General features: G+C 49.1%; 1 protein-coding gene across 1 annotated transcript in view; it reads right to left on the bottom strand.

Moving 5' to 3' along the window:
• Positions 1-11540: 11540 nt before the first annotated feature.
• The window catches only part of LOC107124584 (oocyte zinc finger protein XlCOF6-like), a 31196-nt gene continuing 15469 nt past the window's right edge, over positions 11541-27267 (bottom strand). The window contains exon 3 of the mRNA XM_015428071.1: positions 11541-12829. Coding sequence (XP_015283557.1) covers positions 11756-12829 — 1074 coding nt within the window. The 3' untranslated portion in view covers positions 11541-11755. The remainder of the gene's footprint in view (positions 12830-27267) is intronic.

Below are 27267 nucleotides of genomic sequence, written 5' to 3'. Positions count from 1 at the left end.
GAAGGATTGGAACAGGAGAAGGATCCTGCCCCATTCCCAGACTCCTCATCCTACATCCACTAGCAGAGCTGGTGTAACCACAGGGGCAAGAGTCAGTGTTGGGTTTTCTTCCCAGCCTAGCAAATTTTCTAGAGGCAGAAATATCTGGCTGGGAAGCCTTAGGATGAAGTCATTGCTTGAAATGAGTGAATGAAATCCCCATACCTGGTCTGCCTGCCTCTTCTCCTCTGCCTGACTCAGGAGGAAACCTTCGGCCAGGGCCACTGCCTGGGAGCTGGTCTCCGGCCCGCACCCTCTGACCCAGCACTGCATTTCCTGGGGCAGGATGGCCAGGAACTGCTCCAGGATCACCAGGTCCAGGATCTGCTTCTTGGTGTGCCTCTCTGGCTCCAGCCAGTGGTTGCAAAGTCCATGGAGCTGGCTACAAACCTCTCGGGGTCCATTGGCCTCGTGGTAAGAGAACTGCCAGAAGCATCGGCTGCGTCCATCTGAGGTCATAGTGTCCTGAGCCAAGATCTCTGGTTGGATGGGACAGGGACCTTTCCTTGATCTCTTACCAATTACAGGTCCTTCTGGGCCCTTCTCTTCAATCTCCTTCCCCTTCCCTTGGGTTGCCTCCTACTGTGGAAAGGTACCTTTATTCAGGTGCCTAACAGATTAAAACATGTATGTATATCTTTATGTTAAGTCCACCTTTCTCATGGGGACTCAAGGGAGTTCACGCAGAATGACTCAATACAGTCCGTAGGATGGCACGTTCAATAGACTACGAAATAGAATTTGGGTTGTAGAACCAACCAGGAACCTGAAAAAAAGTACTGAAAGAAAAGCATAAATGTTAACACAAACTGCTAAATGATGCAAAATTACATAGTAGGATTCAACTTCCAGCAGTACAAAAATTAAATAATACCATCCTACTTACGATAAAGGAGCTGCGGTGGCTCAAGTGGTTAAGACGCTAAACTGCAGGCTGTGGAAGGTAGGTAGTTCAGCAGTTCAAGACCCGAGTGTGCCGCATGATGGAGTGAGCTCCCGTCTCTAGTTCCAGCTCCTGCCAACCTAGCAGTTTGAAAGCAAGAAATTGCAAGTAGATAAATAGGGACCACTTCGGTGGGAAGGTCACAGCGTTCCGTGCGCCTTGGTGTTTAGTCATGCCGGCCACATGACCACGGAAACGTCTTCGGACAGCGCTGGCTCTTCGGCTTTGAAACGGGGATGAGCACCGCAACCCTAGAGTCGGACTCGACTGGCTTTCGAGCAAGGGAACCTTTACCTTTTTACTTACGATAAGCTGTACACGTTAGTACCCTGCCCTGGATAGCCCAGGCTAGCCTGATTTAGTCAGATCTTGGAAGCTAAGCAGGGTTGACTCTGGCTAATATATGGATGGGAGACCTCAAAGGAATACCAGGGTCGTGACAGAGAGGCAGGCAATGGCAAAGCACCTCTGGATGTCTCTTGCCTTGAAAACCCTACAGGGTCGCCAGCTGTGACTTAACAACAGCAGCAACAAATATACATTAATATAGACCACAACCCCTAAGAATTTCTCCAAGCGTGTTTGTGAATCATTTTGTATAGTGTTACCCTATTGCCTCTCTGTAGAAAACCCCTCTTGAATAGTTCAATTTCCCATAGTCTGTGGAAAGGCAGGAGAGTGGGAGCCTTTCTGACCTCCTCAGGCAGGCCGCTCCACAAGGTGGGGGCCACGAAGGAGAAGGCACGTGGACCAGCAGTGGTTGATTCTGCCCATGTGCCGGGTGGGACCTGCAGAAGTCCCTGCTCAGATGAGTGAAGCCATCACGGCAGAGCCTAGGAGAGACTGACTTGCAAGTACGAGGCTCCAAGGCCATGAAGAGCTTTATATGGGGTAGCCACTGCTTTAAACTGAGCCCCATAGCTGATGGGCAGCCAGTGGAGTGACTGCAAAATGGGAGGAATATGCATACTCCATCTAGCGTTTTTCATCTCTGTTCGTTTCATACGCTTGGGGGTCCCTGTTGTTTGGATAACAGAATTGCGGCATTCTGCACCAACTGGAATTCCCAAATTGATTTTGTGCAGGGGAGACCCGTGTTCAATGCATCAATGCAGTCATGATGTCACCATGAGATGGATCCAAGTGGCCAGAGCAACTGTATCAAGGTGAGCTGAGTTGGAAGGAAGCCCTTTTTGCAACCCGTTAACTTGCTTCTCCAGCAATTCTATTGGGTCCAATAAAACCCTGAGGAACTTAAGGGAGTCAGCAAGGGCAGCTGACCCCCCACGGAAAGAGGGGAGCAGAATGTCCCTCAAGACCTCCACCTTCCCAACTGGCATTACTTCTGTCTTTCCAGAATTGTGGAAAAAAGTCGGGTCTACATGGATCCTCATGAATTCATATGATTTTTACATTGAAACAGACTAAAACCACCATCATACTGTGGACCATGTGGTAGTGTATACGGAGCACCACAAAATTCATGGCATCACAACAGTGCAAAAACATGATTATAAAAGCATGGATCCTCATGAATTCATATGATTTTTGTACTGAAACGAGATAAAACCACCACCATACGGTAGAGTATGTCTTAGACTCAGAGGTCATTTCGGGGGGGGATGGGGGGGGGATCGCAGTTCCCCCGGTGAGGTGCGGGGGGGGGGCACACGATGAAGCCCCGCCCCCTGCTTCCAGCCACCCCGCTTCAGGCCCTCATTCAGCCAGGAGGAAGCAGGAGAAGAGGGAAGGTAAGTTGCTTCCTCCCTGCCTCTCCCCACCCCCGCCTGCCTGGGGCCAGGGAGGGCCTTGACGGGGCTTCCTCGTTCTCCTTCCGGCCTTGCAGGTCCACCGCCAGGCCCCTGATGTCAGGGGGTGTGGCATAGGCTAATGAGTTATGCTAATGAGTTCCCCTAGCTCTTTTTCTACGAAACAACCCCTGCTTAGACTAAAGGCAGCACTACAAGAATCATGCCTCCATGGATTCATGGCACAACAAAAGTGCAAAAACATGGTTCCAAAGCACAGATCTTCATGGATCCTCAGGGTTTTTCAATTGGGTCACCTCAACATCACCATCAAATCACATATCATGTCCATGGCCACAGCTTGCACCAAAGAAATCATGAGTCCATGGCTTGGTGGCAACTCCATACTGCAAAAACATGGTTCTGAACCATGGATCCTTATGGATCCTCAGGGATTTTGTGTTGGGTCACCCCAGACTCACCATCGAATCACATATCATGTCCATGGCCATAGTTATCACCAAAGAAATCATGTGTCCATGAATTTGTGGCAATACCATGCTGCAAAAACATGATTCCAAAGCATGGATCCTCATAGATTCTTATAATTTTTCCTTTGGGTCACACCAACATCACCATCAAATCACAAAGGCACAGCTTGCACCACAGAAATCACAGATCCACAGCTTCCTTGCAACAACATGCAGCAAAAACATGGTTCCAAAGCATGGATCCTCGTGGTTTTTGCATAATGAAACTGAAGCTCAAATACTTTGGCCACCAAATGAGAAGGGAGCACTCACTGGAGAAGACCCTGATGCTGGGAAAGACTGAAGGTCAAAGAAGACGGGGAGGGCAAAGGATGAGATGGTTAGACAGTGTCATAGATGCAACGAACATGAAGTTGAGCCAACTTCAGAGGACGGTGGAAGACAGGAAGGCCTGGCGGGAGCTGGTCCATGGGGTCGCGAAGAGTCGGACTCGACTGTGCGACTGAACAACAACAACACCCCAAGCACGTCATCAAATCACATATCATGTCCATGGCCACAGCTTGCACCACAAAAATCACGGACTTCGTGGTGACACCATTCTGCAAAAACATGGTTCTGAAGCAGGGATCATTTTATTACTTAAAACTGCTTTAATAGCAGCTCCCCGTCAAAAACACAGGACAGCCCCATTTCTCTCTTCCAGGACTGAAAAGCTGATACACCCCCTCCCATGACTTACTTGCGAGTAAACCTTCCAGGGATCCGGCAACACGACTTTCCCCCCTCCAGTTGCAAATCTGCAGCCCCTCCCGGTTCTCTTTGGGAGATTCAATGGCAGAGCCCCTCCCCCGCCCCGCCCCGAAAATACTTTGTCGACTCTCCCCCCCCCTTGCTCGGGCTCTCTAGGAATGAGCTCGCACACTTTAACCCTCTCAGTGCTGCAGACACATGAATTAGAAAAGCCTCCCGTCCTCTCCGCGAGGCACGGCGCTCAGATCCGGACCGAGGGGCCGGTCGTCAGGAAGGCTGTCCTCAGCCTAAAATACTGCTCGACGGGGCTTCTCGGGAGTAACGCTGCACAGGGGATCCCAGGCTGTTCTGTATCAGTCCTCTCAGCAAATGGGGCAATTGGGCTGGTGGGGAGATGGGAGGGAGGCGAACTCCAGCCGGTTCCCTTTCAGCCATCCGGAGCGGGGCTCGCCACAAGCTTCCTATTTAATGGGGCTTCAAGTAGTTTTCGATACTCTGTGTTCCTGTACCCCCTTCCTGAAAACCAGCCTACCAGCGAGTCCGCTCCCTGTCCCTGCTTAGGGGGTCGTGTTGGAAGTTTGCACCGTCGGAGTGGGTTGCCACCTCCTGCAGGGAAAATTCCTGGAGATCTGACCCCTTTCTCTTCCCTCGGAGGCTTTGGGGGACATACAAGTTACTACTTTCAGGTGGGGGAGGTGTAAGGAAAGGACCCCTGACCTCACCTCACTGTCCCTACTTCAAGGCAGCTTTAGGAAGAGGTGTGTGTGTGTGTGTGTGTGTCGAGACGCACGGGAGTACCAGCACCTTTGGGTGGTGCATTCTGCCCTGGCTCAATGGCGGAGCATCTGCTTGGCAATCAGAAGATCCCAGGTTCAATCCCCAGCATCTCCAGTGAGAAGGACCGGCAGTACCTGACCTCAGCCTGAGACCTTGGAGAGCCACTGCCAGTCTGAGTAGGCAATAGTGAGCCTATTAGTCTGAATCAGTATAGTGCAGCTTCATGTGTTTATAGGAGTACAGGCTTTTCCCCACCCAGTCCCCAAAAGTACTCTTCTGAGGTGTTGCCCTTATTCATGGGGCACAGGTCTGTGCAGTTCCCTTGCAATTTTTTAGGGCTCTTTTTGTAGCAGGTACTCATTGCATATTAAGCGACACACCCCTAGAGCTCTGTAAGAAGAGCTCTGTAAGCTCTTGGAGGATTGGCTACATTAGGGGTGTGTGGCCTAATATGCAAAGGAGTTCCTGCTACAAAAAGAGCCCTTTCTGTGGACTTAGTGGGATGACAAAGGGGCAGGAATCTGCCTTCTTGTTGGATGCCCTGTGGATCCTTTCTCAGAAGCAGGGTGCTAGTGAGGGTTGATGGAGTTACAGCTCAGGAGACTACTTTCTGTGGGAATCGGACTCTTGCCATGCTCTTGGCCTGCTGTTCAGCCAGGTGTGTACCACTGGGACTAGATTTCCAGCCAACCCCATTAGTTAATGTCTTTTATGTCAGGAACATATTTGTGCAACCAATCCAAATAGAGTAGGAAATGGTGCTTCCGTGTTATGCCTATTAAATGCCACACTTTTCAGAGTTCATTTCCCAAGCTACTTCAGGGCCAAAAAACAACTTCCTTGGAAGTGACAAATGTAAAACTGTAAAATTTTAAAAATGTTGTCAGGACAAACATACTATCTGCCAGTAGAGGGCAATGCAGGATTGCTTTTCACAAACCAACCTCATGAAGGCTGAATTTCCAACTGGGAAATTTTTCTTAGGCTGTCTCTGAGGATCAAGGGTCACTGTGTTGGTCTTCAATAGAACAAGCGAGATTCGAGTCCAGGTCTCTTGTCAGTCTCTTAAGGAACTGCTGGACTTGAATCTTGCTGCTCTGAATCTGCTTCCACAGATATGGGTTTTCGGAGTACCCACATGACCTCATCCCCAAATTGCACACCTTCTGTGCTCCCCCTCCCCTCTTTGGCTGCAGTGTTTTTCAAATATGATTTAGAATCTTCTGGGAAAGCACATTTGCTCACTGTGTGGGCAAGAAAACGCACACTTTTGCAGGTCCTGCCCACTTCGGGGCCATTTCCTTACCTCAGCTCCCTCCTCAGCTGTCAGTTCCCCCCCCCCACTACATTAGGGCTGTTTAAGAACATCAAATATTTAACATTGCTGTGACAACATTAAGGTAAAGGTAATTGAGTGCCCTTCAGTTCTTGTATTGTGAGAATTTTTTTTGTCAAAGTTCTCTGGTATAAAGATAAAGGTTCCCCTTGCTCGAAAGCCAGTTGAATCCGACTCTAGGGTTGCGGTGCTCATCTCTGTTTCCAAGCTGAAGAGCCAGCGCTGTCCGAAGACATTTCCATGGTCATGTGGCCGGCATGACTAAACACCAAGGCGCATGGAACACTGCTACCTTCCCACCGAAGTGGTACCTATTTAAAAAGGTAAAGGTTCCCTTGCTCTAAAGCCAGTCGAATCCGACTCTAGGGTTGCGGTGCTCATCTCCATTTCAAAGCCGAAGAGCCAGCGCTGTCCAAAGACCTTTCCGTGGTCATGTGGCCGGCATGACTAAACACCAAGGTGCACGGAACGCTATTACCTTCCCACTGAAGTGGTCCCTATTTATCTACTTGTAATTTCTTGCTTTCGAACTGCTAGGTTGGCAGGAGCTGGAGCTAGAGACGGGCGCTCACTCCGTCATGCGGCACACTCGGGTCTCGAACTGCTGAACTACCAACCTTCCACAGCCTGCAGTTCAGCGTCTTAACCACTTGAGCCACCACAGCTCCTTGTGACATTAGCAGTTGACTATAAATATTAATAACTAGGTCAGGATATGTTTGTTACAGATTATCGAAATATTTGAAAACAGGCCCTGCAACACCCCCCCCCCCCATTTTGTACCACAGGGCACCGGCGATTTACTCAACCATCCCAGAACTGAAGGTACTCCATTTGACAGAGGACTCGTAAGAACACAAGAAGAGCTCTGCTGGATCTGACCAATGTTCCATCTAGTCCAGCATTCTGTCTCACACGTATCTCTCTTGCTCGGCAGCCACACCACCACGGCACAGTGTGGCCCTCCTCCTCGCAAGGCTTGCCGCTTTCATGCCACTTTGGGGCAGGACGTTTCCCTCAGAAGGAAAGCCTGGCACCCTCCCTCCCTCCCCCATCTCTGCTTCCCTGCGAACATCACATGGGCATCGCAGCACCACATAGGCAGCAGGTAAGTGGCCCTTTCCTTTTCTGGCAGGGAAAGTGCCTGGGCTGGCCCGGCCCAGCATAGTCAGGTCAGGGGCCAAACGTGCCGTGGCCTCCATGGGTAAGTAAGCCAATCCCGAGGGCTCCAGCAACCCTCTGCCCCACCCACCCCCCGTGCCCCGCGCCCACCTCCCCCCCCCCTGCACCCCCCCCCCCCCCCCCCCAGTCGTCTCTTTTCTAAACCGGAATGTCCCAGACTCTTCAGCCTTTCCTTATAGCGAAGTTGCTCCAAACCCCTCATCATCTTGGCCGCCCTCCTCTGTACTTTTTCCAGCTGTGCAGTGTCCTTTTGCAGATGTGGTGAGCAGAATTGTACACAGTATTCGATCTATAGATCTATACCGGGGCATTATAATGGTGGCCGTTTCCTAATAAGCCCTAGCATAGAGTTTGCCTTTTTTCACCAATGCAGAACATTGGGGTGACACTTTCATTGAGCTCTCCACTACAACCCCAAGATCTTCTCCCCCCCCCCCCCGGACAGGTCACACCAGCAAGTTCAGGCCCTATTAGCCTATATGTGACATTGGGATTTCTTGTCCCAATGTGCAGGGGTCATTTCCTGCAGGAGCGCACAGGAGTGGAGCTCCGGCAGTAAAGAGCCCAGGGTAAATTCACCCAGTTTCTGGAGGTCCTCTTGGAGCTCTTCACAGGCAGTCTTTTTTTCCCCATCAGCCTGAATAATTTTGTCTCATCTGCAAACTTCTTCAGCCAGATTCCATCACGTTCGAACTTGACTCTCTGCTGCCACCACTAGGTCAACAGTGAGGGGTGCGGCTGTTTGGTGGTGATCTAGTAACCAGAGGCGCAGTCTACCACAGGCCTTTAAGAAACTTTCCTCCAAATTACAGGTCACTCACCCTTCCCAGACCTGCCATGGAAGCAGGAACTGTTGGGAATCAAACTGGTTAGAAATATGTCCAACTCGGCAAGTCCTGCCTGCTTTGACTCATACCTTGGTAAGTGTGATCTAAGTGGCTGAGGGTTTGGAGGCTGTAGTGGGATGGTTGAAACTGTCTGTGGGAAGGTTGAAACTGTGGTGGCATGGCTGAAACCGGCTGAGACTGAATCTTGCAAAGACAGAGTTCTACACAATAGAACTCAGAATAACCACAAAAAGCTGATATTTTGGCACACAACCAATTGAAGAGATACCATTTACTAGGGCCCTGGCTTTTCCAGTTCTGTGAACTGTGTTCCCTGAAGAGAACGTAGGAACATAAGAGAAGCCATGCTGGTCAGGCCAGTGGCCCACCCAGACCAACACTCTGTGTCACACAGTGGCCAAAACCCCGGTGTCATAATGGAGCCAGAACTCCAGAAGCCCTCCCACTCATGCCCCTGAAGTACCGAGAATACAGAACATCACTGCCCCAGAGTGTTCCATCTACACCTTGTGGCTAATAGCTATTCATGGACCTCGGTTCCATATGTTCCCCCAATCCCCTCTTGAAGCTGTCTATGCTTACAGCCGCCACCACTTCCTGCGGCAGTGAATACCTTCCTTGGGGATCTTCAGCAGGCACTGCAGTTCTTGCTTGTTTCTCAGGGATTTCGTGGATGTTTGAATGGCAGGCCTATTTTAAGGGGGCAAGGGGAGAGAGATGTTGGTTTTGCTATTGTATTTTCAGATTCAACTGAAAATGTTCTTAGCTATCATTGTAAACTGCCTTGAAATATAAGGAAAAGAGGGCTATAAATGTTCTAATAAAATAAACAAATAGGAAGGTCCTGAGATTCCTATGACTATCAAACAGGCTTCTTCCAAGAAGGCTGCTTCTCCACAAAAGTTTAATCCTTACAACTGTCTTAACTTAGTTACAACATGAATGTGGGCAAACTGGGTCAGGTTCACTCATGGGGATCAATTGTGGCACGAAGTGCCCATCTCAAGCATCTGCAAGAGAATTTCTGTTTTACAGCTTTATATACAAATTTAAAAAGACATGTTGCACTAACCTTTGAAACACTTAATGAAGCCTTACTCATTAAAAAAACTCCCACAAACCACATGAAAAACCACACAAATAGAAATAAACAACTCTTTAATGAGCTATAACCCTTCCTTAGCTGAACTTCCATTATCTTTAATTTAAAAAAAACACTTACTTAAAGGTTGCCAGCTACCTGGAAGAAAAAAGTGTGCCATCTTACAGAGGCTTTGTGGGATATTTGCCTCTACAGCTGCAGTGTAGTATTGCTCATGCGCACAAAGGCGAAACCTCATCGCGCGAAGGATGGTCAGACGACCCTAATCGCAATCATTGCGAGAGATGGCTGTCCAAATCGGTGAAATCACGGACGCAAAGTGCAAATACCCGGAAAGTACTTGATTTTCCCGGTGCAGGAAAACACGGGAGAGAACTGGGAACATTGCAGGAGTGAGCCCACTTCGGCACGGGAGGCGGATCAGCCTGTCTGGTCAGCGATTTATTTATTTATTTTATTTATTTATTTTATTCAATTTATACCCCGCCCTCCCCGCAATGCGGGCTCAGGGCGGCTTACATAGGGGCATACGCCAATATAAAAACATTTAAAAACATTTAAAATCCATACAATACAAAAACATTATTAACAAGTTATTAACTAACTAAAGTGCTCTAGATGTTCAAGATGATATTTCACAGATGGCGTATTTCAACTGTTCAGCATCATCTGCTCCGGGAAGCGCTGATGTGCCCTCATCCAGGGCCAGGTTAAGATGGAGCAATAGTGATGGTAGTGGCAGCTCCTACTCATATGCCTGGTGGAAGAGCTCCATCTTACAGGCCCTGCAGAACTGTACAAGGTCCCGCAGGGCCTGGATCTCCTCCGGGAGCTCGTTCCACCAGGTAGGAGCCGCCACTGAGAAAGCCCTGGCCTTGGTAGCGGCCAGCCTGGCCTCTTTGGGGCCTGGCATTGCCAGGAGATGTTGCGTCCCGGACCGAAGTGCTCGCGGGGGAACATATGAGGAAAGGCGGTCCCTTAGGTAAGCTGGACCCAGACCATGTAGGGCTTTAAAGGTAAGAACCAGCACTTTGAAATGAATCCGGTACGCTATTGGCAGCCAGTGCAGCGCTTTCAGCACAGGCTGGATATGGTCCCTTCTAGGAAGACCCATCAACAGCCTGGCCGGAGCATTCTGCACTAGCTGCAGCTTCCGGATTTGCAACAAAGGCAGCCCCATGTAGAGAGCGTTACAGTAGTCTAGCCTCGAGGTGACCGTCGCATGGATCACTGTGGCCAAGTCACTGTGGTCGAGGAAAGGGACCAACTGCCGCACCAGCCGCAGATGGTAAAAGGCTGACTTGGCAGTGGCTGCCACCTGGGCCTCCATGGTTAACGAGGAGTCCAGGAGCATTCCCAAACTCCTAACCTCCGGCGCTGGCACCAAAGGCACCCCATCGAAGGTCGGGAGAGGGAGCCCTAACCCCAGACCACCACGACTCAAGCCCAGGACCTCCATCTTTGCCGGGTTTAACTTCAGCCTGCTCAGCCGGAGCCAACCAGCCACGGCCTGCAATGCCCGGTGCAGATCTTCAGGGACAGAGCTCGACCGGCCGCCCAACATCAGATAGTGCTGGGTGTCATCCGCATATTGATGACACCCAAGCCCATACCTCCGGGCAATATGGGCAAGGGGGCGCATATAGATGTTAAACAATAACGGGGAGAGAACAGCCCCCTGAGGCACCTCACACACAAGAGGGCGCCTCCGGGACTGCTGCTCCCCTATCACCACCCTTTGTCCCCGACCATGGAGAAAAGAGGTAAGCCATTGAAGGGCGAGCCCCTGAATCCCCACGTCGGCGAGACGGTGGGTCAGCAGCTGATGGTCGACCATATCAAATGCGGCCGATATGCGGGAGGGAACAGCAATGAAACCAGATCAAAACGACCGTGTGACCACAGCCTATGCGGAAAAGAGAAATGTTTTAGAAAGTTTTGCAGATGTCAGAAAGCTTGGCAGATAGACTGAAGGAGGGTAACCACTAAAAAGGCCCTTCTTTCTGAGTATTTCGGAGCTTCCAAACACCTGGGCATTCAAAGAATAGCCTCATCAGAACCACCTACAGGAAAGGTTTGCCCTAGTGTGGATTATCTGAGAAATAGGGAGGATCTCTGCCTCAAGCTCTTGCTACACAGTGAGTATTTATGAGATTTCACTCCTGTGTGGATTCCTCAAAGGTTAAGGATATATGGGTTGGTATTGAATCTCCTTCCACCCTCAGAACACATCCTTTCTTTCTTCCCTGAGAAATACGTTGAGCTCTGTCCTCAGTCTGAATCTTTCTATCATTTCTTCTAGGTTAAGGTAAGGATTCTGGGCAGATGCAAAAGCTCTTTCCACAAGCTAATCAGTTACATGGTTCCTCCTGGTGTGAGTTCTTTGACACTGTAGAAGACTGCCATGCTGACTGAATCTCTTCCCACACTCTGAGCTTTCGAAGATCACAGCTCTGAATGTATTTCTTTTCACACTCTGCACGTTCAAAACATTTTTCATTGGTGTGGGTTCTTAGATGCTGTTGAAGAGTGAGGTTCAAGTGGAAGGTCCTTCCAGACTCTGAGTGTTCAAAGCTTTCTCCTCTGTATGGATTCTTTGATGCTGTTGAAGATTGTCATTCCGACTGAATCTCTTTCCACACTCTGAGCATTCAAAAGGCTTCTCCCCTGTGTGAGTACTTAAATGCTTGTGAAGATTGCCGCTCTGACTGAATCTCTTTCCACATTCTGAGCATTCAAAAGGTTTCTCCCCTGTGTGAGTTCTTAAATGCTTGTGAAGATTGCCGCTCTGACTGAATCTCTTTCCACATTCTGAGCATTCAAAAGGCTTCTCCTCTGTGTGGGTTCTTTGATGCTGTAGAAGATTGTCATGCCGACTGAATTTCTTTCTGCACTCTGGGCATTCAAAAGGTTTCTCTCCTGTGTGGGTTCTTAGGTGCTTTTGAAGGCTACATGTGTCACTGAATCTCTTTCCACACTCTGGGCATTCAAAAGGTTTCTCCCCTGTGTGGACTCGTAGGTGCTTTTGAAGGCTACATGTGTCACTGAATCTCTTTCCACACTCTGGGCATTCAAAAGGTTTTTCCCCTGTATGAGTTCTTTGATGCTGTTGAAGATTGGAACTGAAACTGAATTTCTTTCCACACTCTGGGCATTCAAAAGGTTTCTCCCCTGTGTGGACTCGTAGGTGCTTTTGAAGGCTACATGTGTCACTGAATCTCTTTCCACATGCTGAGCATTCAAAAGGTTTCTCCCCTGTGTGGGTTCTTAAGTGCTTTTGAAGGCTACATGTGTCACTGAATCTCTTTCCACACTCTGAGCATCCAAAAGGTTTCTCCCCTGTATGAGTTCTTTGATGCTGTAGAAGATTGCTACTCTGACTGAATTTCTTTCCGCACTCTGAGCATCTAAAAGGTTTCTCCCCTCTGTGGACTCGTAGGTGCTTTTGAAGGCTACATGTATCACTGAATCTCTTGCCACATTCTGAGCATTCATAAGGTTTCTCCCCTGTGTGGGTTCTTTGATGCCGCTGAAGATGCCCACTCAACCTAAATCTCTTTCTACACTCTGAGCATTCAAAAGGTTTCTCACCTGTATGGGTTCTTAGATGCTGTTGAAGATTGGAACTGAAGCTGAATTTCTTGCCACAATCTGAGCATTCAAAAGCTTTCTCTTTTGTGAGGGTTTTTAGATGCCATTGAACGTTGCTATTGTCACTCAATCTTTTTCCACACTCTGAGTTTTCAAAGGGTTTCTCCCCTGTGTGTACTCTTTGGTGCATAAGGAGCTGTGATCTGTATTTAAAGTACCTTCCACACTGAAAGCATTTACATGAGGTCATTTTAATGTTTTTGGGGAAATGTAAATTTCCCTGTCTTCCATCAGAGAATGTCACTCTACTCTCTGAACAGATCAATGGCTTCTCTCCTGAATGAATGTTTTGGTGTTTAATAAGGTCTGATTGCTGTGAGAAACTCTCGCTACAGTCTGAGCAATGATAATGTTTCTCTCCTCCATGTGTTCTTAGATGTCCGATTAGTTCTGCTCTACAAAGGAAGCTCTTTCCATACTCCAGATATTGACGGGTCTCCTTCCCACTGTGCTTTTGCAAATGCATATTATATTGGGTTTGATCTGAGAAGTTCATTCCACACTCCAAGCACTTATAGGTTTCCTCCACTATGTCAATTAATTCACAAAAATCCCCCCCTTGGCAAGGAATGGGTACATCCCTCTTCTGGACTGTGTGGCTTCCCTTTTGCCTCTTGGGCCTGACTTGATTCCTGAAGTTTCCTCTTAGGTCTTCATTCTTGACTTCATCTGGTGACAGATGATGCAGTTCCTCATCCTCCTCGTTCCTCTGATCTCCTTCTGTGGGAATATAGAGAGAGATCCTGTTAGCAGCCACACAAGGAGGTCTGATTTGCACTTAAAATTCTATCTACACTCAAGCATTTCAGGGGCTGGTTCCTGTTGTACATTGAAATGTGCAGTAATATACACGTTAGAAGCAATGCTCCCTCTAAGCTGTGGAATCTTGTGAGCAAAAATTCTACTTTGTGAGCTGCTGGTATTAAAGTTGTGAGTGAGTGTTTCGGCTACTGCATAAATTAGTTTGTTCTTGAGCCATCCTTCCTGAGCTAAGACAAGAATGTGTGAGTCAGCGGCTAAAAAACTGAGCTAGCTCACACTAACTCAGCTTAGAGGGAATACTGGTTAGAAGTGGCTTCCCGCCTGCCTGTGTATTTCCTTTGAAGTCTCTTTCGGCTTCTTCATTCTTGGTTTTTTCCAAAGAGAATCCCTGGAATTCCCCAAGTGTCTCGTCTATATTTGCTGCTGGGATGAAGAAAGAGGTCCAGTCACCACCCAGGCAAGAAGCCAGGCCACCAATCAGGCAATCCTCAATCACTGGGGGGGGGGTTTTCCTTTGGAAAAAACCCCCCCCCCCCCGGTGACAGAAGCAGGCCCTGCAAAGTCAGGCCGGCAGCCAGAGGTAACATACAGCATGTTTGGGAAGGAACATGATTGGGCCAGAAGTGACATACCATGCCTGTTGGGATTGTGGAGGCCAACTGGCCAGCTAGAAAGTTGTGTTTTTTTTTAAATCCCCAGAGGGATATTTTTTATTTTGCAAATACTACAAAAACTACAAAGAAATATTAGGAAAGGGACTACAACTAAGGATAAAGGAAAGCAAACCACACTAAACTTAAAACCCCAAGAGGAGGAGATCTTTTCACTGTTAGTAAAAATGTTAGTACCGTAAGTGTTAATGTCACAATATACTTGTACAGTTCTTGCTTATAACAATTCACTATTTATATGTTATTTTATTAGTTTTTATGAGAGAAATCTCTGATCATCATCTTATTCTTCGCTTCAAAGGGCCCTTTTCCAAGTCCTTCTGCCTTTACTTCGTCTTTCTGTCTCTGAAATCATATACCACTCTGGCCAGCTAGAAAGTTTAAGTGCTGGATGTGGGGGATGCAGGAGGGAGGCTGCTGGAGTCACAGAAGTGTCATGAGGAGGCCCAGCAGGGACACTCAGGAGTTGCCTAAAACTCGAGGGGAGGGGGCGGGAGAGGCCAGCAGACAGACAAAGCAAGGAGTGAGAGAACTGAAAAGACAGGACTGGTGTGGTAAATGGAAAATGTCTGAGCAGAAGAGACGAAAGGACTAGGAGGGGAATGGAGTGACGAGAACATTGAGAGTCAGACGTATGAAGATTGTTCGGGGTGGCACAGAGCACCTAAATGTATGTCGTAAGCCTGCTGTTAAAGGAAGGTGAAGAGGGGTGCATAGGAAAATGTTATATGTGCACTAGGGCAGCCGAGGAGGAACCTGGGAGGGGGGTCCTGCAGATTTGGGAGGAACCCTGGTCAGAGGCCACTGCCAAGGTTACACCCCCCAAAAGGTGATTGCTGTAGGGGAAGAAGATGCCAGGACCTCACCAAGTGAGCAGCACACTTTAAAGGGTACTCCCTACAGTTTTTGGAAGGGATGCCAGCAATGCTTCCTCTAAGCTGTGGAGTCTCGTGAGCAAAAGTTCTACTTCGTGAGCTACTGGCATTAAAGTTGTGAGCGGGCGATTGGGCTACTGCATAAATTAGTTTGCTCTGGAGCCCTCCTTCCTGAACAAAGACAAAAATGTGTGAGTCGGAGGCTAAAAAACTGAGCTAGCTCACACTAAGTCAGCTTAGAGGGAACACTGGATACCAGTTGTGGGGGGGGCAGTTAAGGCATCTGGGTGACCAGCGTTGATGGCCCTTTTGCCTCATCCAGCCTAGCTGTTCTTATGTAACCCTAACCCACCTTTCCCTAGACTATCCATTATTTAAGGATATCGCTGTCGTGATTCACTTGTATAGGTAAGGCTGGCCTAGATGAGTTTGATCTAGTGTCAGAGTGAGTGACAGCATGTCACTGCAAAGGAGGCTGGCTATAACCGGTTTGAAGCAGTCCAGCCTGGCACTGAGCATTGTACCAGGACTGCATCAGCTGTGTGCTGATTGGTCAGTGGTTGTATATATGTACAGAGTGTACAGTGTACTGTGTCCTATCACTTGGAATGGCTGCAGCGGAGCACTTTGACACTAAGAACTGTATATTGGTGAAGCTGGGTGTGAATAAATAACACTGTGTGTATGCACCTAAGCTCTGGACTCCAGTCTTCTTTGGGTACTCCAATTCACTTTGGGCACTAACGTGCTAGCCAGCATTCCGCGCACCGCAAGAATCGCACCACCTCAAGGCCCATCACTGAGCTCAGGCCCAGATGGAGCTTCTGAGCCTCCAGATTTCAGGTCCCAGAAGGCCTCCTTCCCTCCTAACCCAGTGTGCTTTACAATGCTACCAAACCGAGAGTTGCTAAGAAGGAAAGCAGAAATCCTCCTTTCCTATTCCTTGCCTGGTCTTTTGACATAACTGTGAAGGAAACCCCACTTGCAGCCAGCTCATCCATGATTCTATCTTGTTTCTATGATTCTGTCTTGTCAGGGATGCTCTAGGCTGATCCTGCATTGAGCAGGGGTTTGGACTAGATGGCCTGTATGGCCCCTTCCAACTCTGTGATTCTATGATTCTAATATTTGGAAAGGAAATGCTCTCTTTTCTTGAGAAACTCTCCAGCCTTTCTTCAGATCAGAGGCCTTTGTGTGTCTCCACCATAATCTCTCTTACATTCCTGGCTTCTTCGGCAGAGAGAGAGAGACAGAGAGAGAGAGAGAGAGAGAGACACAGAGACACATAGAGATAGATAGATAGATAGATAGATAGATAGAGAGAGAGAGAGAGAGAGAGAGAGAAAGAGAGAGAGAGAGAGAGAGAGAGAGAGAGAGAGAGAGATCGTTCTTATGTGGGAAAGGAAGCCAAGGAAGAGGAAAAATTCTTCTGGAAGGATGGAAACATGATCAGCCCACAGTCCTATCCAGTTTAAGGGGGACGGATCCATACCAGATCACAGTCAGAGGGGATGGCTGTTATCCCATCGGGGTGAAGAGCATGCTGTAAATGTTGGCAACTGAGAAATCAGGATCTGACCCCTTCCAGGGTCTTTCTGAGGGCCTCCCAGCCCCTTTTGGCCGCAGGTCAGGACACCCTCTCTGGCTCAGGTGATGGCGACAACACTGGCCACAGTTGCCCCTGGGCCAGCCAAGGGGGTTGAGTCGCTCTCCCAAGTCATGCTGAACATCATTTTCATTGCCATCCCACCTCCACAAGACCCCCAGTAGGGAACAAGTAGTGAGGCAGGCCTGAAAACAATGGATTTGTGTTCCAATATTTTGATTCATGCATCATCTCAGTGGTGGCAGTTTGCACCTTTGGCCCTTATGAATGATCCTTACCCAGAAAGGCCACGCTCCCATAGTTCTCCAGCACGACATCTCCGTAGAGAGCTCTTTGGCCCAGATCCATTAGTGCCCACTCCGCCTCTGTGAAATACACGGCCGCCTCCTCAAAGGAAAAGGGACCCTGGAAGAAAAAGCAGATTCCCTCCTCAGAGATCATGCCAGGCAGAGAAGGCACCCTGGAAGGGAGCATTCCAGGAGGGAACAGGATGTACACCTTGGCATGGGCAAAGGGAGGGCATTCTGAGCCTCTCTCCCTTGGACACCTAAGCAGCAACTGCAGGAGCAAAAGCCCCCCTCTGAAAACCCCCCACCCAGGCTGTCCCCCGCTCATCTTCCTTACCCGGACTGGAGGTGCAGCTGCCGTTTCCCCTCCTCTGCAAAACTGACGGCTCAGCACTGTTCCTTCACTGCCTGAGAGGGGGACAAAGGAGGAAGAAAAGGACTTTTAGTCTAGACCAGGGGTGGCCAAACGTGCTTAACTTAAGAGTCACACAGAATAAACGTCAGATGTCTAAGAGCCACAAGACATGAACAAATGCAACCCACATGGTTTTATTGAAAAACATGCACATTTCCTTTTTATTAACATTAAATGAGACTGCCAAAAATAAAAAACAAAAGGGGGGGGGGAAACAGATATTGATGATATTTATTTGTCCAAGTATATTTATTTGTTTGCTAATGATATTTTTTGCCAGAGAGAGAGAGAGAGAGGTGGAAAGAAAGAATGAAAGAGGTGGAAAGAGGGAGAGAGACACAAAGAAAGCAAATAGATGGGGGGAGGGAGAGGTGGAAAGAAAGCAACTTCAACTTTAAATGCCTTCTCCAAGCCAGCTGTTTGGGGGGGGGGCTTTGAGAATGCATTTAAAGGTATTTTATTTCTCTGCTCCCCCCCCACCCCCACCCCCACCCCAAGCCTACCCAGGGAGGGGAACACTGGCTGGGGAAGGGAAGACCGATCAAGGAGGCCTGCCTCCCCTTCGCTTCCCCAGCCGCCCTGCCGGGAGCTGCACAATATGTGTGAAAGGGCCACATGTGCCTCCCGAGCCACAGTCTGGCCACCCCTGGTCTAGACCTCCCTGGTTCGTTTGCTTGCTTGAATCCCCCTTCGTGCACCCTCCTTCCCAAGGTGTTGCAAGCTCCCCCACATCCTTGAGCCACCATGGAAGGGGTCTGGGAAGACAAGCTGAACTAAGCCCCCCCCCACCTGCAAAAACGAGGGGGGGAAGTGGCCCAGGTCTGAGGCTGTGTGCATGGTGGGACCCAGGCCAAGCAAAGCCTGATAAGCCAGAGATGCCTGTGCGCCAGCGGCTGCTTTTGGCCATGGCTGTCAGGCGATCCGTGGTGGGGTGATGTTGGTGGTTCAAACAAGAGATCGTCGGCAAGTCTTATCCCTCCCCCCCCATGCGGTGACAGCCATCCCAGGCCAAAGGATCCCAGATCATCTGATGGGGGAATGGGCACTGCAGACACAAGGATGTGCATGTGGTGGAGGCCCCAGGCCACCCAGTGACAGAAGAAGAAGACGAAGAAGAAGAAGTTGAAGAAGAAGAGGAGGAGGAGGAGGAGGAGGAGATTGGATTTACACCCCACCCTTCACTACCCAAAGGTGTCTCAGAGCGGCTTACAAACTCCTTTCCCTTCCCCTCCCCACAACAGGCACCCTGTGAGGTAAAAGAAGAAGAAGATATTGGATTTATACCCCGCCCTTCACTACCCAAAGGTGCCTCAGAGCGGCTTACAAACTCCTTCCCCTTCCCCTCCCCACAACAGACACCCTGTGAGGTGGGTGGGGCTGAGAGAGCTCTTGACAGAAACTGCTCTTTTTCAAGAACAGCTCTTATCAGAACTACAGCTTGCCCAAGGTCATCCAGCCAGGTGCAAGGGGAGGAGTGGGGAATCAAACCCAGTCTTCCCAGATTAGAGTCCGCGCACTTAACCACTACACCAAACTGGCACTGGAGACTGCCCACACCGCTCTCCCTCAAGGTGGCAGCCATTTATGTCTAAAGGCCACCGGGTGGCCCATGGGTAAGGGAGGCCTGGCTGCTGAGTTGCGTGCTTCGTGGCTGGACTAGGCCCCCCCATACATGCAAGAAACTGCCAAAGAATGCCCCTCATGGGCCAAAGCGTTGGCTGCCAGCAGTCCCCAGCAGAGGATCACCGGCACCCCCCACATGCAAACACTGATCCCTGCAGCATCCCCAGAGCTGCACGCCAAGTGGAGAGGCCTTGGAACCCTGAGGCAGCATGGATGTGGCTGCGGTGGATCCCGACTTAACAGTGAGGCTGCCACTGAAGCGAAGGGGTTCTGCTCGAAAGCTGCAGACAAGCTTGTTAGCCCTGCTGCTGAAGCCACAACCGGAGTGGCTCTGCCCACTCCCCCCAAGCAGCCTCCTGTTCCCTCCCTCGCACCAGTTACTCATGGGTTGGATAAAAGCCTTGGATGGGCTGGTTCTGGCTCTGAGTCCCAGGCCTTATTTTTGACACCCCTAATCTATACTTTGTGGCTAAGAGCCACTCATGGACCTCTGCTCCAGATGTTTATCCAATCCCCTCTTGAAATAGTCTATGCTTGTAGCCGCCACCACTTCCTGTGGCAGTGAATTCCACGTGTTAATTCTTCTTTGGCTGAAGAATTTTATCTGTTCTAAGCCTACTGCTCAGTGAGATTTCTATGAGAACGGAAATGTGCTCTGTGAACTCTGGAGTTCAAAAACATGACACCATCCCTGCTCAATCAGACCCATCTCCTTTTCTGCTCTTTCAGATGTGGGGACCATCAGTGAAGATGGAAATGACCACTTCCTGTGGCAGCGGGGGAAGGGGGGAAGGGGCAGAGGAGCAGGAAGCCCCTCCAGCTTGGATGAAGGGGGGGGAGGCAACAAACTCCCCGGAAAATGGCAGATGGAATGTGAAGCACTGCCCCCAAATGCTTTGCATGTGGAGCCGCCAATGGGCTGGTATGATTCATCCCATGTGATCACGCCTGGAAGCTCTTTCTGGGCCTCCCTACAAGCACCGTGGCTGAGAATTTAGTTTCAGTTATTTTAATCTACGAAATTCATATCCTGCCTTTCAGCCCCCACAAAGGCCACCAAGGCTGCTAACAAATTCAAACATTTATGTATGCATTAGCATTGTTCCCTCTAAGCTGAGTTAGTGTGAGCTAGCTCACAGTTTTTTAGCCTCCAGCTCACAAATTTTTGTCTTAGCTCAGGAAGGAGGGCTCCAGAGCAAACTCATTTATCCAGTAGCCAAATCACTCGCTCACAACTTTAATGCCAGTAGCTCACAAAGTAGAATTCTTGCTCACAAGACTCCACAGCTTAGAGGGAACATGTGTTTCTTTAAGTTATTAAAGTCCGCCTCTCTCATTGGGACTCAAGGGAGTTTAGACAGAGTGACTCAACCCAGTCAATAGGATGGCACATTCAGTAAACTATGAAGTGGAATTTGGGTTGCAGAACCAATCAGAAACCTGAAAATACAGTATTGGAGGAAAGCATAAATGTTAACATGAACCACTAAATGATGCAAAGTTACATAGTAGTACATAGTAGGATACAACTTACAGCATCACAAAAATTACGTAATAGGATCCTTCTTACAATAAGTTATATGCATCAATGTTCCCTCTAAACTGTAGAGTCTTGTGAGCAAAAATTCTACTTTGCGAGCTACGGGCATTAAAGTTGTGAGCGAGCGATTTGGCTACTGCATACATTAGTTTGCTCTGGAGCCCTCCTTCCTGAGCTGAGACAAAAACGTGTGAGCCGGAGGCTAAAAAACTGTGAGCTAGCTCACACTAACTCAGCTTAGAGGGAACACTGATATGCATTAGTATCCTGACCTGGCTAGCCCAGACTAGCCTGATCTTGTCAGATCTTGGAAGCTAAGCAGGGTTGTCCCTGGCTAATATTTGGATGGGAGACCTCCAAGGAATACCAGGGTTGTGACACAAAGGCAGGCAATGGCAAAACATCTCTGAACGTCTCTTACCTTGAAAACCCTACTGGATCATCATAAGTCAGCTGTGACTTGACAGCAACAACAACAAATATGCATTAATGTACACCACAGTGCCTAATAATTTCTCCAAGTGACTTTGTGAATCATTTTGTACAGGGCTACCCTATTGAATAGTTCAATTTTCCATAGTTTGCGGAAAGGAAGGAGAGTTCCTGTCCTCCTCAGCCAAACTGAGAACTACTAATTCTACAAGGTGGGGGCCACGAAGGAGAAGGCACAGGTGTGAGCATTGCTGATTCTGCCCATGTGCAGGACGGGACCTGCAGACGTCTCTGCTCAAATCAGCAAAGCTGTCATGGCAGAACGTAAGGGGAGAAGCTCCGGATGGGAGAGCCACTCCTTTAAACTGAGCCCGGTAACTGATGGGCAGCAGAAGGGGAGTAATATGCATGCTCCACCTAGCTGTCGAACTGTGGCATTCTGCACCAACTTGAATTCCCGAATTAATTTTGAGAGGAGACCCATGTACAGTGCATTACAGTAGTCCAGTCTTGATGTCACTGTGACATGGATCCAGGTGGCCAGATACACCCTACCAAAATAAGGCTAGGCTGAGTCCGACGGGAGCCTTTTCTGCAACTGCATTAACTTGCTTCTCCAGCAATCCTGTTGGGTCCAGTGAAACCCTGAGGGAGTCAGCAAGGGCAGCTGACCCCCATGGAAAGCGGGGAGCAGAATGTCCCTCAAGACCTCCACCTTCCCAACTGGCATGACTTCGGTCTTTCCAGGATTTCTTTTCAGTTTGTTCACTCTTAGGCATTTAACCACAGCCGCCAGGCAGCGATGCAGGACCTCAAATTAATTTTTTTAAAATATATGGCATTGTGCATGGTATTGCCAGGAGATCCTAGGATTGTCTCGCAGCCTGAAGCTCTAGCTCTTTTAGCATTAAGCAGAGAGCCAGACTTATTTTGGGGGGCTGGGAGCAATGTTTCCTCTAAGCTGTGGAGACTTGTGAGTAAAAATCCTACTTTGTGAGTTAAAGTTGTGAGCGAGCCATTTGGCTACTGCACAAATCAGTTTGCTTTGGGGGCAATCTCCCTGAGCTAAGGTCAAAATCTGTGAGCCGGAGGCTAAAAAACTGTGAGCTAGCTCACACCAACTCAGCTTAGAGGGAACACTGGCTGGGAGCGCTGTGACTGACCCAAGGTCACCCAGCTTGGCTTCAAGTGGAGGAGGGCAGAATAGAACCCAGTTCTCCAGATTAGAACCTGTCCCTCTTAACGACTACACCACGCTGGCTCTCTTTCAGGGCCTGTGTAGTATCACAAGGAGATCTGGGCATCACATGCAGATGACAGCCAAGCCCAAAACGACAAATTATTTGGCCTAAGGGCTTAACATAGACACAGAAAGGGGGGGGGGGAGGATGATTCTGCCCTGGGCGCCCCAACTCCTAGTAAAAAAAAACACTCGATAGCCGCATTTCTCTCTTCCAGAACTGAAAAGCTTATTTCTCCCCCCCTCCTCCTGCTCACGACTTACTTATGAGTAAACCTTCCCGGGGCCCGGCTGCAAGGCTTTCCCCCTCCTCCTCTGTTGCAGATCTGGAGCCCTCCGCCCCCCGCGGTCTCTTTGGCCATTCAATAGCAAAGCCCCGCCCCCCGCGCCCCGGAAAAGACCTTTTCCTCTCTCCCCCACCCGCCTTGCTCGGCCTCTCTAGGAAGCGGCTCGCTCACTTTAACCCTTTCAGTGCTGCAGACGAAGGACTGTCAAAAGCTCCCTGCAGCCCCTCTCCATGAGGCGCCGCGTCCCGACGGACGAGGCGAGGCCGGACTTCAGGCAGGCTGTCCTCAGCTTGTAATACAGCTCGACGGGACTCCTCGGGAGTAACTCTGCACGGGGGATCCCAGGCTGTTCAGCCGTCTCCGTAAACGGGGCGGTTGAGGGGGGGGGGGGGATGGGGGCAAATTCCAGCCCGCTCCCCCATCTGGAGCAGGGCTCCCCATTCTTCCTCCAATCCTCCGATATGTAGCCATTTACAATGCTCCCTCTAAGGTGTGGAAGCTTGTGAGTAAAAATTCTACTTTGTGAGCTACTGGCATGAAAGCTGTGAGCGAGTGATTTGGCTACTGCATAAATGAGTTTGCTCTGGAGCCCTCCTTCCTGAGCTAAGACAAAAATGTGTGAGCCGGAGGCTAAAAAACTGTGAGCTAGCTCACACTAACTCAGCTTATAGGGAACACTGCACATAATACATACATAAATGTTTGAATTTGTTAGCAGCTGTGAGCTACTGCATAAATTAATTTGCTCTGGAGCCATCCTTCCTGAGCCAAGACAAAAATGTGTGAGCCGGAGGCTAAAAAAACTGTGAGCTAGCTCACACTAACTCAGCTTAGAGGGAACACTGGTAGCAAAGGGTTGCTTTGAAAATGTCTGTTCCTATAACGTGTCCCGTTTCTCAGAAGAAAATGCCAGCGAGCTAGGGAACTGATCTGTGTAGTCGGGAGATGAGCTGCAATTCCGGGGGATCCCCAGGTCGCACCTGGAGGCTGGCATCCCTACGAACGAGCCTGCTCGCTCTCACTTCCTGGATACTGTTGTGATTCTGCCCTACGGGAGAGGGTTGCCACCCCCTGTTCGGGAAATTCCTGGAGATTTCCCTCGGAGGCTTTGGGGGATAGTCAAAGGACCATTTTCAGGTGTGTGGGGGAGGTCTAAGGAAGGGCGACCTTGACTTCACTGTTTCTACTCCAAGACAAGGCAGGGCTTTTTGCGCGTGGAGTGAGACTCGCGGGTCCTGAGAACCAGCACCTTTGGGGGCTGCATTCTGCCCAGTGCTGAGAGGGGAACTGGTGGCAAACCCTGGCTCAGTGGTGGAGCATCTGCTTGGCATGCAGAAGGTCCCAGGCTCAATCCCCGGAATCTCCAGTGAGAAGGACCGGGCAGTAGGTGATGGGAAAGACCTCGGCCTGAGATCCTGGTGAGCTGCTGCCAGTCTGAGTAGGTAATTCTGACCTAGATAGACTAATGGTCTGATTCGGTAGAAGGCAGCTTCATGTGTTTATAGGAGCACCAGCAGTCCCCCACCTCCCTGTACTGTTTTGAGTGGTTCCCCTTATGCAGGGGGGCACAGTTCTGTACTGTATTGTTGCAGTCTGGTTGCAGGCAATGCCAGCTGTGCAGCATCAGGATCAAACAAAACCCTGTCCTGTGGACTTAGTGGGATGGCAAAGGTGCGGGCACCTGTCTGCTTGCTGGATTCCCTGTGGATCCCTTCTCAGAAGCAGGGTGCCAGTGAGCATCGATAGAGCGACAGCTTGGGAGAGTTCTTTCTGTGGGAATCTGACTCGCTCAGCACTGTTCATCCAGCACCAGGTCCCTACCATTGGGCTAGATTTCCAACCAACCCTTACAATTACTCCATAGCTTTTATGTCAGGAACATATTTGTGCAACCAATCCAAATACAGTAGGAAGTGGTGCTTCTTTGTTGTTCCTATTAAATGCCACACTTTTCAGACTTCTTCCCCCAAGCTACTTTAGAGCCCAAAAGCTGCTTCTTCAGCACCTGCAAATGTAAAATTGTAAAATTTTAAAAGGCTTTCAGGACAAACATATTTTCTGCCAGTAGAGGGCACTGCAGGATTGCTTTTCACAAACCAGCCTTCTAAAGACAGTTTCAGGTGGGTAGCTATGTTGGTCTGAATCAGCAAGAGAACAAGGTTTGAGTCCAGTGGCATCTTTGAGACCAACACAGTTTGGTGTAGTGGTTAAGTGTGCAGACTCTGATCTAGGAGAACCGGGTTTGATTCCCCACTCCTCCACTTGCAGCTGCTGGATGACCTTGGCCAAGCCATAGTTCTGTCAGAGCAGTTTTCGAAAGAGCTCTCTCAGCCCCACCTACCTCACAGGGGAAGAGGAGAGGAGGGGAGGGGGAAAGAAAGGAGTTTGTAAGCCGCTCTGAGACTCCAAGTGAAGGGCGGGATATAAATCCATTCTCTTTTCTTCTTATTCTGTGTAGAAGCTGTTGTGTGTATGTACACTCCTTCAGATACACTGAAACAGAAGTCACCAATAGGTAAAAGATGGGGGAGGGTGTTGCCGGGAAGTGCTAATTAGAGTAAAGATGCATAAGTAATGGAGCAATAAATATAGCTGATTGGATTAAGGCATTAGAACATAAGAAGAGCCCTGCTGGGTCAGACCAGTGGTCCATCTAGTCCAGCTTCCTGTCTCACACAGTGGCCAGCCAGTTCCTCTGGAGGGCCAGTAATGGGGCGTAGAGGCCAAGGCCTTCATAAGTACATAAGAAGAACCCTGCTGGATCAGATCAGTAGTCCATCTAGTCCAGCATCCTGTCTCACACAGTGGCCATTCAGTTCCTCTGGAAGGCCAACAACAGGACATAGAGGCTGAGGCCGTCACCTGATGTTGCCTCCTGGCTCTGGGATTCAGAGGATTAGTGCCTTTGAATGTGGAGGTTCACCTCAGTCACCATGGCTAGAAGCCACTGATATCTAATCCCTTTTTCAAGCTGTTTATTCCTGTGGCCATCCTCTGGTGCAAATTCCACATTTTAATCATTCTCTCTGTTAAGAAGTATTTTTGTCCATCCTGAACCTAGTACCTATCAGCTTAATTGGATGTGCTCATCTAGTATTTTGGGGGAGGGATAAAAAGTTTTCCCTGTCCACTCTCTCCACCCCAGGCATAATTTTATAAACTCCTATCCTGTCTCCCCTTTAGTTGTCTCTTTTCTAAATTGAAAAGTCCCAGACTCTTCAGCCTTTCCTCTTAGGGAAGGTGCTCCAACCCCCTCATCATCTTGGTTGCCCTCCTCTGTACTTTTTCCAGCTCTGCGAAATCCTTTTTGAGATACAGTGACCAGAACTGTGCACAGCATTTCAAATGAGGCCACACCAGAGATCTGTACAGAGGCATTATAATAGTGGCTGTTTCCTAATAATCCCTGACATAGAATTTGCCTTTTTCACAGCTGCAGCTCACTGGATTAACACTTTCATTGAGCTGTGACCTACGACCCCAAGATCTTTTTTCCTCTCGGTCTCAAAAAATTCGGACCCCATCAGCCTATATGGTCAAGTTGGGAATTTTTTTGTCCCTATGTGCATCACCTTACTTACACTTACCAACACGGAACTTCATTTGCCACATTGTTACCCATTCACCCAGTTTGTGGAGATCCTCTTGATGCTTGTCACAGTTAGCCTTGGTTTTCACCAGTCTAAATAATTTTGTCTCATTTGCAAACTTCTTCAGTCCCCTTCTTCAGTTTGATTCCAATCTTTCCCAGTAGATCTGGGGCTGACTCTCTGCTGCCACCTGCAGGCCAACTGTGAGAGGAGCATCTGTCCTGGAGCCAGGTCTCCGGAAGGTCTACTGAGGCCTTTAAGAAACTTTCTCCAAATTAAAACTCACTCACCCTCCCCAAACATCCATGAAAGAAGCAAACCCTCGGGAATCAAACTGGTTAGAAATATGCCCAGTTCAGCAAATCCTGCCTGATGTGACTGGTACCTTGGGAAGCGTCATCCGAGTTTCTCCTTTGTAAGCGTGTACAGATACACAAACACACTCCCACCTAGGCCCCTTAGCCAGAAAGTTTTCAGAAGGGGGAATTTTTTTTTGTTAAGGGGGCAATATCGCAAGATAGAGAGCAGCCCATTATGTATCTGTAATAGAACTGTGCGGTGCTGCTCGTTAGGGTGTGGGGTGCAGGGGTGCAGGCAATTCAAAGACGACAGGATACAAGCTTGCAGGAACTGTCTGAATGAAGGAAGGAGGGAAGGAACCTCCTCCTCTCACGCAGCAGGTTTATTTATACACCTTTCTTCCCCCTTCTCCCTCCCTCCCCCTTCATAAGGGAGTTACAAACATTAGAGCATCCTTTTGGAATGTGTGTGTGTGTGTGTGTGTGTGTGTGTGTGTGTTTCCACGCAGCTGTCTGCTATCTGCCTTTCTCAAGGCTACTAACTGCGTAGTGAGCAGTAAACAGATTCCATCTCGGCCTCTCATGACGTACAAGCATTTCAGCTCCCAACCTCCAGCCAGGAGATTCCTGGACTGCCCTACATGTCATCCCTTTTTTTATTGTTTTAATGTGAAATCCTTTTTGCCAAGGTAGCTTCACATGATGAATTCAGCACATTAGGAGATGTGTCCTCCATGCAGGAAAAACGTTAACAGTCCTGGGTTTGCCAC

Source organism: Gekko japonicus, unplaced genomic scaffold (assembly GCF_001447785.1).
Source record: "Gekko japonicus isolate JY-2015 unplaced genomic scaffold, Gekko_japonicus_V1.1 scaffold1053, whole genome shotgun sequence".
Lineage (NCBI taxonomy): Eukaryota > Metazoa > Chordata > Lepidosauria > Squamata > Gekkonidae > Gekko > Gekko japonicus.
This window is presented reverse-complemented; position numbering and strand designations above follow the sequence as displayed.